Below are 21,993 nucleotides of genomic sequence, written 5' to 3'. Positions count from 1 at the left end.
TTAATTTTAATTTCAATGTTTTTTACCTACGTGACTTCACCGAAAGAACTAAGAGTATGAATCCTTGCAGTCACGAAAGCTTCAAATCTAGAAATATGGAGTAGAGACCACATGCTTGTGAGAGATGTCATAATGACTCTTGGGCAAAGAAAAGGCCCATTGGATAGCGGAAGATGCACATGGAATGGTGGCACATGGCCAAGACTAACAACGGACTGGCAGCCGAAAGGAGGGAAAATACCTGCGGGGATTTCCACCGTGGAGTTTAAGCGGTGTCGTTGGCGCACCGACTGACGTCAAATCGAAATTAAAGCGTTGTCAGCCCTGCCCTCGGCCCTGCTTGGCTCTGAGCAATATTCAGACGCCAGTGTGCCGCGATTTTTGTTCCAAATCAGCCTGGCGAACAACCAGTGGAAAAATTTCGATTTAAAGCTTTCGTGACTGCAGGGATTCATCTTCTTGGTTCTTTCAGTAAAGTCACGTAGAAGGGAAATAATAAAATAATAAAAATAAAACATAATAAAATAATTCTCACGACGTTTCGGCCACAACGCAAGCAGCCGTCCTCAGGTGAAGACCAGGTCTGTCGGGGAGACAGCGTCTGAATGAAACACCACCATGCTTGGAGCGTGTATTTAAGCTGGGTTGGAAGGGGAAGAGCGCCTTGACGAAATAATTTGCATATCAAGAGGAATTTATCATATTTATGGGAAATGCAGATATGTGATTAGTATTACTTGTGAAATGCGTACCAGTGGAAAACCCACCCTGTACCCACGAGGACACACGCTTGCTTGGCATGTGCATGCCAGTGGAAATTTTATTTTATTGTACAGTAGTGTGTTATTTAAACATTCGGATAAGACTTAGCTTAACGTTAGATGGAGGTGACTTTGTAGAATATCATTATGCATAGACGGTGAGTACGGGTCTCAAAGGGTCTAGCACTGAGCCCAGCACAGTTGAGATACTGGCCAGGAATGCAGGTTTCAGCAACCCATAACTAAACCGGGTCCTCAAGTTCAGCGAGCACATGGAATCAGCCTGGTCACCAACGACTGCACAAACTACCCACTATTTTAAGTCCGTTTTATTTTTGCTTCATTTGGAAATGAAACTATACTCCAGCTTTAAAGCTTCCGTGACTGCAGGGATTCATCTTCTTGGTTCTTTCGGTAAAGTCACGTTGAAGAGAAATAATAAAATAATAAAACATAATAAAATAATTCTCACGACGAGGTCTGTTGCTTGCGTTGTGGCCGAAACGTCGTACGTTTAATTTTTATTATTTTATTATTTCCCTTCTACGTGACTTTACCGAAAGAACCAAGAAGAATAATACTCCAGCTCTTCCACCATTGGCTGAAAATATTAGCATAACTCCATTCTTACTTGTACAGGAAACCACTGTCACGTGACATTGAGTGGCCACATACACCCTCAGGATATATGCAACGTTCAATAACATGGCTTTTTTTGTGTTTCTCCTGATGTTACCTGTAATGTGTGTCTGGCTTGCTCAATTTGCCGATGTTGATGGAATATGCTGCTTCTCCTCTTACCTCCACCACACCCCTGCAGGATTTGAACTCCCAGAATCAAGAGAATAATTGGCACTTGTATGACGTTGCCTTCACTGCAAATCAGTCGGAATGATGCCACAGACTGAACTCCCTTTCCTCTTGGCCTTCATTAGTCAACTTGTAGGTAAGGCTGCTGTCATAACCCCATCTCATATCTGACGTGTACTCCTCTAACGAATGCAGAAGGTGTGAAAATAAGGTAAAAAAAACGTGTTTTTTTGTAAACCTTCAAAGTGAAAAAATATTTAAGTGGGCTGTGAATAGTGATAGGGGTAGGGGTAGTGGTAGGGGTAGGAGTAGTGATAGGGGTAGGGGTAGTTTTAGGGGTAGTTATATGGGTTGGGGTAGTGATAGGGGTAAGCCTGGTCATAGCTGGGGGGCTGAGGTAGGGAGTAGGATACAGATAGGGAAGGGAGATGATATGGGGTTTAGGCATACCATTCACTAAGAATGGTTCCAATAAACCACAGAGCTTTGCTTAAAAAATATATGGATTATTTTATTTAGAGAATTCACACAAAAATAATTGCCATATACTTTGCAATATACATTCCCAACCTTCAGCACAGATACATATAAACAAAGGTTTTGAAACTACTTGTTTGTTTACTTCAAAATTAGCAACTATCAGCAACTCTAAAAATTCAATCAATTAACCTACTTGGCCATACTCTGTGGTTCTTTCGGTAAAGTCACGTAGGTAGAAAAAGAATAGATCACGACGTTTCGATCGCAACACAAGCAATCGTCAAAAACTGCAGTTTTTTCTTGCTGTGGTTGTCCCACCTGATGACGATTGCTTCTGTTGCGATCGAAACGTCGTGATCTATTATTATTTTTCTACCCACGTGACTTTACCGAAAGAACCAAAGAGTATGGATTCCTGCAGTCACGAAAGCTTCAAACCACATGGCCATGTCAGTCGCTCAAGCCCTCAGAATTGAGGTCTTTAAACTGCTGCCGAGGTTGGGCGAGGATTCGGCATATCCAGTTTAAAAATAAACCACAATGGTGAAACTAAATAATTACCACACTTTCTCTTTGGCAACTTTCGCTCTGAATAGTTGGGTGCAGCCGCAGGATGATTGTTGCTGCAATGTTCCACGTGTCATGCCAATTCGTCACTAGTACAGCACACCGATAAATGTTGTGACTTGGCTCTCCAACACACCGGTGTGCTGTACTAGTGACGAATTGGCATGTTCTGTTTACGTGACAACCCTTGGTGGCGGGTTTTAACGACACATTTAGATATTTACGCGATCTAACCCAAAAACATCTATTATGGATACTCTTCTCTAATTCCACTCTCATCTCTGTACCTCTTGCCCAATTCCAATTGGCTTGTTAATTATTACAATAGTTACAAAGGACATCAGAGATTGTTGAGATTATGATCTGTGGGAAAATAATCATGAGATATGCACACATAATATCAGATGTCACTACCTTGTTCTACAAAGTGTTTTGGTTGATCCTTGTACCCATAATATAGGCGTTTTGGGTTAGATATCGTACATATAAGATAAATAGAATATTTACGCGATCTAACCCCCAAAAAAACCCTCTATCATGGTTAATATTGGTCGCGAAAGCCAACGTGTTAAATTGATCCTTGTAAGTTTGCTATCTCTCTGCCTCATCCGAGCTCTGCATTTCCTCTCCTGCAATGATTCATATTGCGCAGCATTCGTTTTCCAAGTGATTTTTTTTTTTTTACCAAATTGGAACTTGTTCTCCGCTCAAAATTTTCCAATTATATTCCAACTGTGCTATCAGCCTCGTGTCGCGAGACGGAGAATCCTCTTTGCGACTCTTGCAGAGTATTGTAAACCCCCGCCCTCTGTGAGAAAACACCAGGGGCACACTTTCCCGTACCCCCTGCTACATGATAAACCATTTTGTGTCGTCCATTCTTAGGGCTGGAATTGAACGAAAATTATGCACACACAACAACAAAAAACACACACACACATTCAATGTGACGTTTCATGTAGGCATTGGTCATTGGGCCGCGATTATAAACGCATTACACTTCAATCTTAATTTGAAGCTTTCGTGACTGCAGGAATCCATACTCTTTGGTTCTTTCGGTAAAGTCACGTAGGGAGAAAATAAATTAAATTATTTCATACCGACGTGACTTTAGCCGAAAGAACCAAAGAGTACGCATTACACTTGAGAACCCCAGTTTAATCACGGTGGACTCTAACCACGTTCTAAGCTCAGAAGAGCAGTGGTGCTGCCTGTATTGCTCTGACCTGAGTCACCATGCCACCTCCACTTTAAGGACAATATTTTTTAGTTTAAACAATCGCCGAAATGGGACGCTGCCACGGTGTCATAGCGAGCACACGAGATTTGCGATCCAGACGTTACTGGTTCGATCTCCCGGCACGGCAATTAAAACAATGGTACAAGTTTCTTAAATCCCGCTTCCCCATCTCTGCCCACCCAGCCGGTATAGGTGGCTTCCACCACAGATAGTCGATCGGCAGCTCAGGAGTGGTGCGATAAAGGGCGGGTACACCCACATCTTGCAAGACATCCGGCCAGTGTGGAAGAGCAGGCCAAACATCCTCGAGCGGAGCTCTCGAGAGCTCCCGCTAGTGGAGTTTCCTTCTGCCAGCAGTGGTACGAGCAAGCAATTGCAGGGCTGCGCCTTCATTTAATTTTATAATTGCTTAAAAAAGACGCGACTTCCAAAAGCGACTGTCAAAGACACGGACGATTGGTGCGGAGTTTCCTTTTTGCAAATGCGTAGAAGATACAAAATAAATGAGGGTGTAACGAGGGGATTGGTAGACGGTGGGGAAGAAAACCAGAAGAACTAAACGACACAAAGGATCAATGGCACAGAGGCATGAGTGGGGACTGTTTAAATTATTTTATGCTCTTTGTGATAAGCTAACAATGTGACCCCATGCACTCCGACGTAATAGTAGTAGCGCTAAATCAATATTGAGGTGACCTTTGAAGAGTTTGTGCCTCCCTCGAAGCTCAACTCATTAAAATTACAATATAAAAAATATATTATTTGGTTCTTTCGGTACAGTTACGTAGAGAGAAAATAATAATGACAATAATAAAAATAAAAACCACGATGTTTCGATCGTAGCACAAGCGGTCGTCGTCGTGGTTTTAATTTAAAAATGTTTTCCAATCTACGTGATTTTACCGAAAGAACCAAATAATATGAATTACAGCAGTCACGAAAGTTTTAAGTAAAAAAATAAAATCATCGTAAATTACCTAATTGCCAGCGTACGCCACAGAATAATGCTGCATGCACTTCGACACACGGCGCCAAACGCACGTTTCGATTGTCGCCAGTATCCGCACGTTTAAATTGTCGCACCTTCCCTTTGAAAAACGTCGACTGACTGACGACACAAAACTACTCCGCTCGTGAAGTTGGACGCTGTTGCCTCGCGCACTGAGTCTTCGGGAGGAGGGGGAGGGGGTCGGGGGGGGATTCCTGAGACAGACGAAACGATACCGCCAACAAAAGCAAGCACCGAGGCAGGAGGCGGGCATGCTTCGTGTAAAACCAGCGTCCGGTAAATTTCGATTTAAAGCTTTCGTGACTGTAGGGATTCATCTCCTTGGTTCTTTCGGTAAAGTCACGTAGAAGGGAAGTAATACAATAATAAAAATAATTTTATTTTTTATTATTTTAATTAATAAAAATAATTTTATTTTTATTATTTTATTACTTTATTACTTCCCTTCTACGTGACTTTACCAAAAGAACCAAGAAGACAGCGTCCGGTTTTTACATCTCATTTCTTCTTTGCAGCCCAGGAAAACCGGCAGCATGGGCCAGTGTTCGTGGAAGAGCCCAGCGACGTGATGTATTCGGTGGAATCGACGGAAAGGAAGGTGGTCTTCAACTGCCAGGCGCAGGGAAGCCCTCTGCCCACGTACAGGTGAGGGGAAACAATTGAAGTGACTCAATAAATTGATCGATGGAAAATGCCAGTGAAGGTGTGAGCGTAATTGTGATGAGAGAATTTTCTTGTTACTTGAATTCTTGTCCTAATACAAAGTAGCTCCCGGGTGGTCATACGTGTGGATTTTGCTGTTTTTTGTTACGTTTAAGACTTGCCATTTTTTTTTTACGTTACACTTACAATGCTTGATGGTACGAATTTGTCACACATATTCGTGAATCACACATGCTCGGAACATCTGTGATTCTTCCGGTTTAGATAAATAATAAATATTACGATTGTGATACTGATTACGAGACGCAGGTTTTTTTTTCCCGTAATTTTTTGAAGCCAAAGTTGGCAGTGCGCCTTACCTCCCGGAGCACATTGTAACTTGGAGGATACGTCAATTGTCATTGCAGGGTTAATTATTTTGTTTAACCTTAATCTTGTACTTTATTACGAACAACATTTAGGCGTTCATATGTGTGGAAGGGGCGTTTATCTTCAGTGCACATCCCTGAGCCTGTGACGGAAATTCGACATTCCTTTGATGGGGATGAATCCCAACCAAAGGGCAACCGTTGTTGACTTTTAGCTCTGCTGATGTGCCACCTTGCCAGCTATATATCTAGTTGATATTCTATAGCATATTGCACACATATTAGTACATAACACGTTGTACAACTAATGTACAAAACAGAAGCTGAAAACAGTTTTCCACTTTCAACATCAACGGACACTGCCTTAGAACGGAATCAATGAGAGCACTGATGAGTTGGAGTGATGACATACATTCATGTTCAGGTGCTAGGTGCATCATTACTACATCACAGGATTGTGAGATGTGGTGGTGACTTGGGGATGACTTCATCCAGCAGTGGATTGACCACGACTGTTGATGACGACAATGTCTGTATGACACCACGGCTCCTTTGTCAACAGTTGGTGACAACACCAGTGATATCTATAGTACCTTTTTTGCCAGTATCAAAAAGGTCCCATAGATATAACTGCTCAACCCAAGCTATTCATACATTGATACTTGTGTTGACTTTGTACTTTTGGCGTTCTGTGGTCTAACACTGGGCTATAGAGAAGGCTATATCTGGTGTAGGCCATTCCGTTTCAAAGACAAGGCATATATTATCAGAGCTTGTTTGTTTACTTGTTTTGCCACAAGTGCGTGTGGTTAATGCAAAGTCTATTCTTTGCAAAAAGTTTCTATTTGGTGTTTGAGCATCTTAACACCTCCTGTTTTATTGCCAGAAAGGGTAAAGCCTCGTCTTATTTTTGTTTCGACAAGACCAGTCATGCATTTTCAACCTTCCCTTTCTCACCGATGCCAACGCCGTCCATGGAGTTGCGTTTAATGTTACGGAAGGCCCCGTGTTCTTAGCGCAATGTTCAGCGGACCGGCTCATTGAACTCATTAGGTGGCGAGTGCTGACAGTGGCGACAACAGCGACACGCAATGGCTTGGATCTTTGCACGCACTGCTGTGGGATTCCGAACACGGCTAGTGTCTGCAGAACAGCGAGCTCAGCGTTGCTGTGCCCAGCGCAGCATACCGAGGAAGGGATTGCTTTCTGAGCCAGTGAACCCTACCCCGGGCTCTCTCGCACACGCTGAATCCGCAGAGGTTTACCCCACCCACCCATCCATAGCCACCCACCATGCAAGCCAGCCACCCACCCAAACCACCCACTAATCCAGCCATCCACCCATACCCACCCATATATGCCCACCCACCCATTCCTACCTACCCATACCCACCCACCCAGCCACCCACTCGAACAGCACGTCCAACATACCCACCCATTCCTCACTACCCATAGCCACCCACCTACCCAGCCACTCACCCACCCATGCCCAGCCACACATTCCAACCTACCTATCCATACCTACCCACCCAGCCACCCACTCGAACAGCACGTCCAACATACCCACCCATTCCTCACTACCCATAGCCACCCACCTACCCAGCCACTCACCCACCCATACCCAGCCACACATTCCAACCCATTCATTCCTCTCTACCCATACCCACCCACACATTTCTACCTACCCATACCAACCCAACCAGTCACTCACACACACCCACTCACCCATTCCTACCCACCCAGCCACCCAACGACCCAAATCACCCACCAACCCATCCAGCCACCCAGCCACACACGGACAATGTGCGATAGTCATGCTGGGGCGGGTGGGGGAATTGGATTTGCTTTGAAATCAGTTTTGCCAGCAAATTTCTGTGATTTGCATATTCGAACAAGGGCGAGTTAAACAAAATAAATATACTAACTCGGCTCCCCCCCCCCCCCACTCGAACAGCACGTCCAACAGGTGCTGACGTAATCGTAACCAGGTGGGCCATTTTGTTCGTTGGAAAAGAAACAAATAATACGGAGTGAAGATGCTCAAAATGATGGCATTATTTATTGCAGGAATAAAACGATTTTGGGGTGGGATTGGGTGGGGGTGAGAGGCGTGGGGGGCATGCAGGGAGAATAAACAAATTGGATCTTGTTGGAGGGCAGGGGGGCGGGGTGTTGACGTTGGGTAAACTGACACAAATCGAATCCCTTATGAAATAAGCCATTAGTCTGGCCGAGCCAACGGAACACATTTCGTTGGAGATTAAATATTCATAACGAGTGCGCATTCGGATGGAAACAATTCTTGGATGCGAGATGTTTGAGGCGCGCGCGCATCGGGAGACTGTTTGCATAACTTGGCAGTGCTCAAAAAAGCCGACGGATAATCTGAGTTTGTTGACAGAAGCGAATATGGCTTAAAGCAGCACTTTTGAACGGAGCCATCCAGAGCCATTAACAAGGCACTGCTCGTAACTTCTTGAGTACGTGTAACATTCAGACGTGAAATACCGCGAGTGCATTAACAACGATGCCTTTTGAGGGATTTCAGCGTCTTCCCTACACTCGGAGGGACCGGTTGTACAAAATGTTTCCGGGAAAGACAATGTGCTGACCTGTCAGATCATCCCAAATCCTTTTTTTTCAGAATGGCTGACGACATTCCTAGTGGAATTACTCAGCTCTCGCTCAAGAGCTGAGCTCTGGATATGAACGCAAAATCTGCTCAAATACCGCGACTTTTGCTCCTGTGAAATGGCAAAGCGGTGTGGGTGATCTTGCACACATATCAGCTCCATGCTAGTCGTTACTTTATCTGATATTTCAGTTGAGTCTAGTTATAACCGATTAACCAATTTGTATATTTTGTCTTCATCTTGGCTCTTTCGGTAAAGTCACGTAGAAGGGAAATAATAAAATAATAAAAATAAAACATAAAATAATTCTCACGACGTTTCGGCCACAACGCAAGCAGCCGTCCTCAGGCCAAGAACAGGTCTGTCGGGAAGACAGTGTCTGAAATTGTATATTTTGGCTAAGGCATGTGTATGTTCAGATACTCTGTGCGGTAAAGAGAGTGGTGCATGCAGTGTGTTTAGAATTAACTCTTCACCATGCCATGCCATTCAGCGGCTATCGCTACAGCAACTCACATTATTCTGCATTCAGGATCATCAGTTCAATAATACTCAAACGGGTTAATTATTGAGCAAAAAAATCAGGCGATTGACTACTATAATGCCATGCATCACATCATGAAAAAAACATTTCCACTTTGACGTTGAATGTTGCCTGATATTAACTCGGATAACATTTTCATAAAATGCATTTAATAATAGTCGTGGTAATAATTACAATCATTTACATTTATAAATCGCCCTTTAAACAATCGTTATCAATCCACTAAGCATGAAAAGGCGGAATTCGTTCATACCAACAATAATGCAAGTGTGCGTCAGATGCTACTTTACAAGCAGAGTGCAGCCTTCACTGCCCGCTTGGAGACACCACCGCTGCGACTCATGGCTGACCAATTAGGTGGCCAGGGACGTGTTGGCTCTCGTCAAAATAACACACCCCGATCGCGCTGTTATTGCTGCCGGGCAGCTTGGCATTTTGGCACGATATTCTTAGGTTTTTTCGGTAAAGTCACGTAGGTAAACATTTTAAATTAAAATTACTTGATACAGCTATCGTGCTGTGACGGTTCCACCTGAAGACGGAAGCTTGTGTTGCCTCCGAAACGTCGTGATTTTTATTAGATTTTTATTTACTTTAATTAATTTAAATTTAAATTTTTTTACCCACGTGACTTTACCCAAAAAACCTAACAATATGAATCCTTGCACTCACGAAAGCTTCAAATCTACAATTTTGGGACGACTTCGTTCCTGTGCTCAGCAACGGGTGGATGGGAGGGGGGGACAAATATAACTCGGAGGCATTTGTCTTTGTCGTCCAGGTGGATGAGAAACGGCACGGAGGTGTCTGTGGGGGGTCGCTACGGCGTCGTCAGCGGGGGGCTCGTGATCTCGCACCCGGCCGAAGGGAAAGACGCCGGCACCTACTACTGCCTCGCCTCCAATGCCGTGGGGACCGTGCGGAGCAGGGAGGCTGCCCTGCAGTTTGCTTGTGAGTACTCACAACAACAACAACAACAGCAGCAGGAGCAACAAACAACAACAGAAGCTTTGCTTAGAAGTTGCCAGGGCAGATGCATGATCTGGCAAGGGGTTGTTGGCATCGATTCGTAGCTCAAGGCGGCCGGAACTTTTGACAAATCCCTTGCTGCTGCAGCAGCAGCCGCCCACGAGTAAAATAGGAATGTTCGCAAGTTGGTTGTGGTAGGATAGAATGCGAGTGCGTGTTGGCATTCTATTAAACAAAAAAAGCCTTCTGTGATTTGGGAGAAAAGCAGGGTAAATACCCCGTGAAGGATGGATACTGGCCGTATACTTTCCATCTGCAGCAATGGAGGTGCAACGATGCGTCAATTTCGTCCATTCATTTGGATTCTACGTTTCACGATAGGCGCGCGTAAGAAATGAACGCTTTCCCAACGTGACGCACATTGTTCGAGACGCTGCCAAGCTGTGGCGGTGAGCGAACTGGACGATTTGGCGCTAGGCGTTTTTTTCGCACGGAATTGGCACTCGCGTATCATTCGCCGCGCGTGTCGCGCGCTTGAGGATCGATTTTGATCGGGGAATTAATGCGCGCTTAGCGCACGCCAACTGGGTGGGGAAGGTGTTCTGCGGCAACGTCACATTTACCCGTACAAATAAGCGAGGGATGCTGCCACAGTGGCGCGGCAGTTCGAGCACTGGACTTGCATCAATCGCGAGGTCGCCAGTTCAATTCCATCGCTAGGTGCGGTGATTGAAACTTTACAATTAGTGAAAGAGAGCTTCACGGCTCGTTGGATTCCTCCAGGATAAATAAAGATGCCGAGTCTGAAACACCGGTGCAAGTTCCTTGAATTCCGCCACCACCCTCCCGCCTCTGTCCACCCAGCAGCGAAAATGGGTTGACTGTAGCTGCCCGATCGGAAGGTGGCACGTGGTGGGATAAAGTGTGGGCACTCGACACCTCTTACAAGGGTTCTGTCCGGCGTGGGCGAGATGGCCCGAATACCTTGAAAGAAGTGCCCTATGGAGGTCCCATAGTGGAGGCTCTTCCGCCAGCGGTGGTTGTGAGCAGGCAATTATAGGGCTGAACCTTTAACACTTTGTCATACGTGATGGCGGAGGATATGTTCACGTTTTTTCCCCATCTTTTTTCTTCTGAAAATGTTTGTTTCAGCTCTTTCATTAAAAGGCCGATTTCAAAAGTAACCCCGTGGGTCAGAGGTGAAATTGTAAGGGGAATGCGGTAGTCGCATGCACCTGACCTTTTAAAATCGGCCAATCGAATTGGATAAATCCCTGTCTGCCTTCAGCATCGTGAATTTGCCCTGTGTGCTGCATTTGGATTTGGTGAATCAGTCACAGACAAATGCAATAGCAGCGTAAAACGCTAAGTTAATATGTACAGAGTGAAATATGTATGTATATGTGTGCATACCGTATTCTCTGAATTATGTAATTCTACCAAATTACCCAACTTTTAAGATTGCCGGCTCTAACACACGAATCAGAAAATGTGCACACCGACAAAGAACACAGATCAAAGGCTGCCGTGACACACAGATAATCATGGAGAGGTCCATGCTGGAAATTGCACTGAGAGACAGAAGGAGGAACGCATGGATCAGAGAAGAAACACATTTTAGAGACATCATGTGGACCAGGCCACTGGATGAGCCTGCTGATGAAATGGCAGTCAAAGTAGGGAACATGCTCAAGAGAATGAGCACCACAAAGATGGAGCGACATCAATAATAATGATAGCCTGTGCATAAGCGACACCACAATACTGAGATGGATGGTGATGATCTGGAGAGGCTTTCCAGCTGTTGATAATTATTTTCGGTGACACATTCATTCGGCATCGTTGTTGCCACTGCAATCGGTATGTTGTTTTTTTTTTGCTGCACACAATACAGTGGACATGATGTCTATGCGAAGTCACACAATACACATATTGTCACTTGCCTAAAGGATCCCCATCTCTCCAGCATCAGTGGACTGTCAAGTTAAGGCAGTACACCGAGGTCGCTTCGTGCCACAGGGGGATCACACTGAGCCAGCATCCGTATTCAAATCTGGGCAGTCTGCCACGCGTACGGTCCTCAAGTGTGGCGAGCTGATAGACTCATGCTGGTTTGCCAATGGCAGTAACACAAACTATGTATACAGTTATATTTACCTGAATCTCCACATTGCGAGATGCTCCTGAAAGCAAGACTCAGCCCAAACTCGTGTCCGGTGTCAGTAAAGCTGTTACAAATCTTGGCGAAGAGGAAGACACGCGGCTACTGGATTATAAGATGAAACTCCAACGTGTGCTTTAAAATGCAGGGGAATGCAAGTGCATCTTTTAATGTGGACAATACGGCAGATATTTCGTTCACTCGCACCGGCTCCCATAGTCCACGTCAACACGCTGTCCATGTTTTGTTCATATATCCATAATGCAGGTTGTTTTATTGGGTTAGATCACGTCAATATGAATGTATCATTAAACCCGCCACCACCCCTTATGTTCATATATATACAGTAAAACCTTTGATGGCGAGTAACTTGGTCTACGAGTGTTTTGCAAAACGAGCAAAATAAAAAATATTTAATTTGATAAACGAGCGAGGTCTTGCAATACGAGTAGTACGTGTATACGCTTTGTCTGCCGAGCGTCACGTGATCACAACTGATATACGAGTGCTTTGATATACGAGTGCTTTTGATTACAACCACGTTTCCGGAACGAATTATGCTCGCAATCCATGGTTTTACTGTGTGTTTAACCTATTACATTGCTTGTTTGCATGGGACATGAGTTACAAAATACATGTTTTAGAAACATTTGTGAGCAAGTCAATATCTTGCCTTGCTCGTAAACGTGCCACGAAGCTTGACGTTTTCTCCTCACTGGAGTTTCACGTGATATTGGCAACAACATAACAACACATACACGAATACATGAAATAGGAAACAAAAATATTTGTTTTCAAGCTTGATAAAACGTATGCCAAGCTCGGGAGAGAAAGAAAAAAAACACATCAAGACGTTTTCGTTTGATTTAAATATACAAAGTACTTCTAGATTTTAAGCTTTCGTGACTGCAAGGATTCATATTCTTAATTTTTTTCGGTAAAGTCACGTTGGTAAAACAATTTAATTAATAAAAATCAAATAAAAATAAAATTAAAAAAATCACGACGTTTCGGAGGCAACACAAGCTTCCGTCTTCAGGTGGAACCGTCACAGCACGATAGCTGTATCAAGTGAGAGAGAAGTACTATTTGTGGTTTGTACAGATATATATAAAGTGTCCCACAAGTGTGGGAAGTGGGTGGCTGCAGTCGTAGTTAATTTGCATTGTCATCTTCACTGGCACGTAAGTGGTGCGCTGCTCCTTGGCAGGGTTACGGTTATAAATGTCTTCATCTTGTGACACGATACCAGGAAAGGGAATCGAAAGATACTTGGAAAAAAAGATAACGTTTGAAACTATTGAACAAAAATAATCAGGGGAATGTCACCGATCGGTATATGCTTGCTTTTAAATTGCTCGTATTTGACGATTAAATGAATTATTTTGACGATTAAATGAATTATTAACGTTCATGGACATCAATATTCGTGTAATCCTTTAACTGAATTCTTCATAAAAATAATGTACGATAAATTAATGTTGTGGTTACAGGCACTTTAGAGGAAGTATTTGTTTTTATATTTACACTTGGTAGGTATCATCTATGATTACAAACGTGGCAGATTTGTTTTAATATATATTTAACCAAAGCGGTAAAGTCACGTAGAAGGGAAGTAATAAAATAATGAAAATAAAACATAATAAAATAATATAATAAAATAATATAATAAAATAATTTTATTATGTTTTATTTTTATTATTTTATTACTTCCTTTCTACGTGACTTTACCGAAAGAACCAAGAAGATAAATTCCTGCAGTCACGAAAGCTTTAAATCGAAATTTAACCAAAGCGTTAAGAGATGAGAGGGTGGCTCAGAATGCAGAGCACAGACCTGGCCCTGCCAAGATTCTGGGCAACTCCCGATCAATAAACCGCGTGAACCATAGGTCAAGAGGGCACTTGAAGCGATCTCAGAGGTAGTTCTCTGATATCCACTTTCAGCGGGCCATTCTCTTGACACACAAGGGGTCGCTCTGAATGGATAGCAGTGAGAGAAAGGAAAAAGAAACGCTTACGAATGAAATTAAATTAAATAATTAATCGGATAATACTGATGTCATACAATGAATCCAAGTTTGCAATTTAAGCATCCTTGTCTTCAACATGGCTATAATGTTGGTATTGACGACAGTTCTGAACCGGAGTTGTGTTTTACAACACATCAAGCAATCATTAGACAGTCTACTCTATAAAATCTTGATTTGAAGCTTTCGTGACAGCAGGAATCCATACTTTTTGCTTCTTTCGGTAAAGTCACGTAGGTAGCAAAATAAAATAAAAAGTCATAAATCACGACGTTTCGATCGCAACACAAGTGGTGGGCCTCAGGCGGAAAAAAATAATCCAGCAGTGGAACTGCTGAACCAGGAAGAACTCAGCGAGAGAGCTGTTAAACATTATGGAGAATCCACTTTTCAACCCAGTGGATGTTTTTATTGATAACAATCCTTCACAGGCGCTAACAAGATCAGGTAGATAAAACATGCTTTTGATCCGGCAAGAATATAGATTTAAGCATTCACGTTCCTTTAACGTATGGAAACACTCCGCAATTTAATCAAATCACCCAATTTTCTTCAACATAGTAATTGTCTCCACTTCAATCAGATGTCTCATGTGTACGCATAAAAAAACTAAAACTATTTAAATACTAAGTCTGAGCTGAAGTCTCAAAGCGTTGTTGCTCAAGACATTGACGGTTTATCATCGCCGGTGCAACTTGGCGCCAGAAGCCAAGGCAGTAGCAACTATAAAACGGCTGTCCTGTCTGGTGGGAGATTCACATCACAAGCATTGCTCGGTGTGCCCGGGCGATAACTTCAGCACGATAGAAATTCCCTGGAGCTGCTGACAAAATTGTGCTGCCGATTTACTTTTTTTTTAATCTTGAGCCTCCCAATTCCTTTCCAAAATGCGTATTAACCTTTTACAACGTTGAAATGCGTTCTTTCCGCGGTGCTTGAACCGGTCCACGGCCCCACATTATGCTGCTGCAATCAGAGGAGTATTTATTGTTTATTCCGGTAGGATTATACAACGATGCGGGGTCCTCTCTCCAGATCCATCAGCGAATTGCCACCGCAGTACGAGCGAACCGTGATTGTGGCCGTGTATCCCCTCTGGGCCAGATCTGGAGAGCTTCCGCACCAAGCACCGGGGTACGGTGGCTGTGCGACAAGGCCAAGGAGTGGTGCTCATCTGTGCACCTCCGCCGCACTCTGCAGGTAAGGCGCTCTGCAGGTAACGCTGTCTCCCCGACAGACCTGGTCTTCACCTGAGGACGGCTGCTTGCGTTGTGGCCGAAACGTCGTGAGAATTATTTTATTATGTTTTATTTTTTTATTATTTTATTACTTCCCTTCTACGTGACTTTGCCGAAAGAACCAAGAAGATGAATCCCTGCAGTCACGAAAGCTTTAAATCGAAATTTAAGGCGGACACTGTGACGACGGGCGCTGGGGTGGCGGCGGTTGGCACATTGGAAACACTCGTGCCTTGAAGCAAGAAAGACCATGGGTTTCCATGATGTAATCTTGATTTGAAGCTTTCGTGACTGCAGGAATTCATACTCTCTAGTTCTTTCGGTAAAGTCTCGTAGATTGAAAAATAATTATAGAAGACGACGTTTCGGTTGCAACACAAGCGTCCGTCAGATTTCAATCACATTGACATGCTAATTTTACTCTACAAAACCCCTCCCCCTTCTCCCCCCCCTCCTCCCGTGCCTATATAAAGCCACAACAGCGGATCATTCTTTCTCACCTGATGACGGACGCTTATGTTGCGACCGAAACGTCGTGTTCTATTATTATTATTTTTATCTACGTGACTTTACCGAAAGATCCAGAGAGAATAGTTTCCATTATGTACTCGGGTGTTTTTCTGCGTGGAGTTTGAACGCTCTCCCACATGTTACGCATGGGCTTTCTGGTTTCCTCCCCATCGCCAAATACATATCAATCTAAATGGTGGTGACCAATCCATTGTAAATAATAATAATATTTACTGTTTGGTTCTTTCAGCAAAGTCACGTAGAAATAAAAGAAATAAAATAATAGAATAAGACGTTTCGATTGCAACACAAGCAATCATCATCAGGTATGAATGAATGAGAAAAACAAACCTAGCAAACTCAGAAATATAATGCAATACAACACAGAGAGTCGGCTAAAATAACAGTCAACACCCCACCTGGTTGATTAACGTTCTTACAGAGATTGCTAAATTTGAGAGAGAGACAAAACATAGACACGGAGACAACATAGACAAACACACGAGCAGAGAGAGACAACCAGAGGAGAGAATACCAAAGGTGTGCTTTAATTGTGGATAATTTGACTGAGTAATAACGCTCTTTTTGACTTCAGAAGTGCGGAAGTGATCCATTGTTTTGCTTCAGAGTTCCAATTTGTATCATGTCATGACATGACCCGAGTGCTAAATTTGAGTAGGATTGGATTTTTTTTTTTTACAAATTTAAGGAATTCACCGCTGTGAGTGGCCTAAAATGTGGGTCGAGATCAATGAATGAAAAATAAAAATGAGAAACACATCTGTCATCGAGATAAATATTGCAGAAATGCCATCCTGTGCATCACTAAAAGAATTTCCAATTAAAAAGATGCAGTTACCATGGAATACTTTGATATGTATAATTTAATGAATATTTTATACGCATTTTTATATTATTATGAAGAAATATTTTTTTACATTCCTCCCTTTATTATAATTAGTGCACAGACATTAATGAATAACGACATTGCTGTAAGAGTTAATTTAATTCCTTGCCTGTCAAACTTTCACGCTTTTGACGTTGTTCTGCTCCCTTTTTACTCGGGGATATTGTTTATTTAGTTTTTTATCAGCAACATTGGCTCATTCGCAATTCCTTGTTTTCTCATGCAAATTTGACTCTGCATAACTATTGAATCATTATTGTCTGTATATGTAAATGTCTATGCGTATCTGTATGGGGAGCGGTGGCATCACCATTAGTGTCCTGCACTACGTACCCGGCAACCCGAGTTCGATTCCCGCTCATGGACAACAGCAGGTAGACTCAGCCTCAAATGAGTACCTGATGCGGTGGGTAAACATCGCCACTGGGGAGACAAAAGCGGTCGTGCGTGGTGTTGGCCACCCATTCCCATGTGTGCCGGGTTGAGCTTCATAGGTGCTCGCTAACAGCACTTACCCCAACAGTCTGTTAAATCTATGCGGGGGATCTGTGTCTGTGTGTGTGTATTTATGTCTGTGTAAGTATGTCTGTGTAAGTATTTACTGTCTGTATATCGATTATTATGTTTGCAGTTTATCCACAAACAACATATTTGATGGGCGTTTTTCAGGCACTCAAAAAATCTAAATCTCATTTCCGCAGCTCAAACAATGAACAGCACACAAAGCAATGGTTACATGTTGTTAGCGACGTCTCCACACTGCACAGAAGTGTCATGCGCGAGGAATTCCCGGTTTAGTCCTGCACAGTAACAACTTCAGTATTGGATTGTGCAATGCCAGAATTGGCTTCGTGATTTACGGTGGTTTAATGCGTGTCGTGACGGGTACTGCAAGATCCGAGATCCGACCGTGTCCGTCCAGTGCTCGCCAAACTTGGCTTCCTGTTGCTGAACAAATGCATTATACGGTCATGCTCATTGCACACAAAGTGCTTGCCAAAAATGTACCACAATACCTCGCTGATCTCATCAAGGAGCATACACCATCACGTGAACTCCGGTCATCCTCACAGCGGCTTTTTGGCTAACTCTTGAACAAAAACGGTGGTCACTGCTGTGCGCACTTTCAGATGCGCTTCTGCGGCCATCTGGAACGCTCTTCCTTCCGATATTAGGAAACCACGAGAGCTAAGCACTTTTAAATCTCATTAGAAAACTAATTTTTTTGAAGTGATTTTGGTGTTTAGTTTGTTGTCCTTTCCCCGCACCTCTGACTAGCATGGTTGGCTATGTATGGTGCGAGAGAAGTTCAACATAAATACAGGCAAGGTCAGTTTAACGCATTGTAAATTCCTGAAGTCTGATACAATTGTATGGGCACAGCCACATTTCTGTATTTTTTGTTGTCGGCCAAGTCCTCTGTTCTCCGTCTTAAAAGATGCTCCAGAAAGTAAGACGCACAGTATCAATGCAGTTATGCAAATCTGGTCACACACACACCAACGCACTTACACTTGTCAGGTTATAAGACGCACCACCACACTTTACCCTTACAAAGTAGGGAAACATTTTTTTTTGTTGACGTATAAAGATGAAAGCAGATTCATATAATCCACGTCACATACCGCCCTTTGGAACGTTGTCGCGAAAGAACAGTCGGCAAATTTGACATTGCACAAACCCTTGCAGGCACGAGCACACTGGCAAATGAAGATGAGCGTGCACATCGCATATACGCGAGAATGAGGGGGACGAATGCACTTCAAAGGAAGCGTGTAGAGGGGAGACAAGGGGGAGACGAGGCGTGTTGAGTTTTGTATTTTAATTGACTTGAAACAAGAACGACACCACAAAGAGGAACGTTGTGTTTTGTTCAGAAACACGCCTTTTGATATTCTTACTCGACACCAAATTCAAATGAACAGTAACACAGAGGTTCAATTTAAATTTACGCGGCATGGGCCATTAGATCTTTGGAACAATGTTCAGTCATTATTAAGAATCAACTGCATTCAGCACTTGATGGAAAACACGTTTCTCAAAGTGACTGTGGGATGCCGCATCAAGATAAATATGCTACATTATGGCGAAGTGACGCATTCCGTCAGAGAAAATTCGCCAATTGGCCCTGAAAACAACAACAAAAAATGGATGAAATACACTGGTAAAAAAAAAAAATTCTGGCCTGGACTTTTGCAGCTGTTTTAGACTAATTTCAGGGTGCTGATTCCAAATCTGATCTCAGATTTGCTTTATCACATCATTTTTATGCTATCGGCATACCCCATTTTCATTGATTTTACCCGAAATTAACTCTGTCACTTATGATTGCAAGTTGTTGCGAGTCAGTGACTGCTTTAGTGTTAAAATATGGTGCTGTATTTTTGATATCTCAAAAACCTGATGTGATAAACAAAAACTGACGTCAGATTTGGAATCAGCACCCCAAAATTACCTTAAACCCGTTGGAATACCTTATGCCAGAAAAAGTGTGTTGACCGGTGATATGGAACTGACAATTACAATGCGAGATAATGTATTTTTTTTAAAAGGACTACTCAACCAATACGTATTTGTACTAAATAATATTAATGAAAATAATCATCAAATCACACTTTCTTACCTTGCGAGAAAAAAGTTTACATTGTAGAAATTAGCACCACACAGAGTAATGTCTCTCTAAACATCGTTTAGCCCATCACATATATCGAGAGTGGAGTGCTGTCATCGTCATATGAAATTTTATCTGCGGCCCGAGTTCGTTTCCCGGCCACGGATAACATCAGCGTTGAGTATTATCTGAACCGGTCTCTATGCCCCTACCCTGCTTCTCTAACCCGTACTCACAAGTATAGTGAAGTATGGGCAAACAATCCCCATGATTTACGCAATCGATCAATTAAATATGCACTCAACGCTATGCTTTCTGTCGCAGAAAATGTAGACCCGTTGCAGATCTACTCGATTGATGTTGACTTGCTACAACAAGCAGCGATGCAGTCGTTCTAGTTTCCTGTCAATTACTTATATCAGAGCCCCAGCTGGGACGATGAGTAGATTAGGTGAATTCATCGTCTAAAATGTTGTAATCGACTCCTTTGTTTTGATCCATTACTGTGGTTCCTTCACATTCTGCCCACCTAAGGTAGCAATCCCGACTACAAGTCACGGCCAACGTTGCGTGGATGATGATGACGTCAAAAGCCACGCCCATCACCTCCCGTCCAGCGGCACACATAATAACAATATCTAGTTATTGTCGGAGTAATTGCACCGGTCATCGTTAATTCATTGATTACTTAAATAATCAGATTGCCCAATTATAATCAAGATCGCGAGTTTTCCTCATGCTCTCACTCGTCTTCATTGCGTCTCCTGTCCAGCCTGGACGGCGGTCTTTTACCCATCATTCTGCACAGCGCCACAGCTTCTGCCTTGTTGCAATTGCGCATTCTTGAGGAAGTGCATTGTGGTGCTGCTGGCCACCTCGGGAGGTGATCCGTGGTTTGCTTCTCCTGACAAGCACACGTTGGTCGGTTGTGCAGAGCCCCCCCCCCCCCCCCCCATGATTTAATGAGAGAGTTGAATCTGCCAGGTACTCACTGCCCATGTAAGGTGTGACCACCATTGCTCAATTCCCTGATGAAGAGTTTCCTCACGATGATGATTATGATGATTAAAAATAAATGAGATAACAATGACGCGGAACAATGTCATGCACACACCGACCCATATCTGCTTTCGCTGATGTGAATGATTTGTCATCATCAGCCGTGGTCAATCCACTGTTGGATGAAGGCCTCGCCAAGCCATCACCACCTCTCGCGATCCACCGAACAGTCGCGCACAGACCAGAAAGGGAAAAAAAAGAAACTAAAAACATAAAACATCACTCCATCTCCACGACGGGGGTACATCTCTGACGTGTTCCTTCCTTGGCTTTATTGATTTGTAAAAGAGCTAATCACGGTATTTTAGCACCCACTGCTTCCGACGGATAAACTTACGGCCGACACAATTCGGCACTGGGAGCAAGGCAGTGATGTGGAGGCTTCCCATCAGTAAAAAAAAACGAAACTATCAACGCTTTTCAAATTTACCAGATGTAGAATCTTTATTTAGACTGGAGGAATCCAGGTAAGGCCCACTGAGGCATATAGCTATTTTTAAGAAGTGATCTGGCCACAAATTATAGCTCAATGAAGTGACTTACCATGTTGAAAAGTGTAGCAGCGAAATAATAAAAGCGCATATTTCTAAATGTGGAGGGAAAAAACGGAGGACCCGGAGCAAAATCAACGTGGTCACGGGGAGAACACACACATTTCAAATATATAGGTGTAATGGGTTCCGGAGACACTTCTAGAGGTAACTTCTTTATTACGATACCACACTCCAACAATACTCTGACACAGCCTAGAGACACAGCCTACTCCTAGCATGCCTGACTCTGGCTATCCTCTGGGGTCCTCCGGCTACAATTACCCCCAGGGGAGGCTACCTGACCCGACCCAGCCAAGGTGCGGGTCTAGACTCTGGCTTCCTCGGAACTCGCCCTTACAAGGGCGTAGAGCCGGGAGTCACAGAGTCCCACCACTGGCCCGCACAGCGTCCCGGCCCTTACAAGGACAAGCGGGGCGAGGGGGTCCAGGGTCCTAAGCTGGCTGGTCTTGGGTCTTGAGCTGTGACTGTCCCGATCGGCTGGGGAGGTCCCCTTTTATGCCCCTTTGCCCATCGAGGAGAGGCGTTGTGTGGGATCATAGATCCCCCGCAGCCCCCCCCCCCCGTTATTGGCACCGAGGGGATTAGCTGTCTGGGGTCCCCATCGAGGGGTGGTGTTGTGTGGGATCGTAGCCCCCCCCCTGGCGGTACGGGGCACCCTTGCAGATGGACCACGTCTACCACTGCCGATAAGCGTGGCCCATCTACGGCACTACAAAGGCATCATGGACAGTATCGAACCCATGATCTCCTGTAAAGCAGGCGAGGTAGTTAATATCTCGCCTCTGCTGTGCCCCTTCATCTTCCGGCACGTTCTAAGAACTCGTTGCTACAACCGGAGGCCAACGCCCATCCCGTAAAACACAAGTGACCGGTTGCAAAA

The 21,993-nt window shown here is 43.8% G+C and overlaps 1 protein-coding gene across 2 annotated transcripts in view; it reads left to right on the top strand.

Annotated features, from left to right (window-relative positions):
• Positions 1–21,993, top strand: part of LOC133356387 (contactin-3-like) — a 158,028-nt gene that overhangs the window by 55,289 nt on the left and 80,746 nt on the right. For both annotated transcript variants that reach the window (XM_061573876.1, XM_061573875.1), the window contains exons 2-5: positions 1,582–1,707; positions 5,383–5,512; positions 9,857–10,026; positions 15,339–15,434. In XM_061573876.1, coding sequence (XP_061429860.1) covers positions 1,653–1,707; positions 5,383–5,512; positions 9,857–10,026; positions 15,339–15,434 — 451 coding nt within the window. In that variant the 5' untranslated portion in view covers positions 1,582–1,652. The remainder of the gene's footprint in view (positions 1–1,581; positions 1,708–5,382; positions 5,513–9,856; positions 10,027–15,338; positions 15,435–21,993) is intronic.

The sequence above is a fragment of the Lethenteron reissneri genome, chromosome 54 (assembly GCF_015708825.2).
Source record: "Lethenteron reissneri isolate LAM-NWPU_2019-01 chromosome 54, ASM1570882v1, whole genome shotgun sequence".
NCBI classification, from domain to species: domain Eukaryota; kingdom Metazoa; phylum Chordata; class Hyperoartia; order Petromyzontiformes; family Petromyzontidae; genus Lethenteron; species Lethenteron reissneri.
This window is presented reverse-complemented; position numbering and strand designations above follow the sequence as displayed.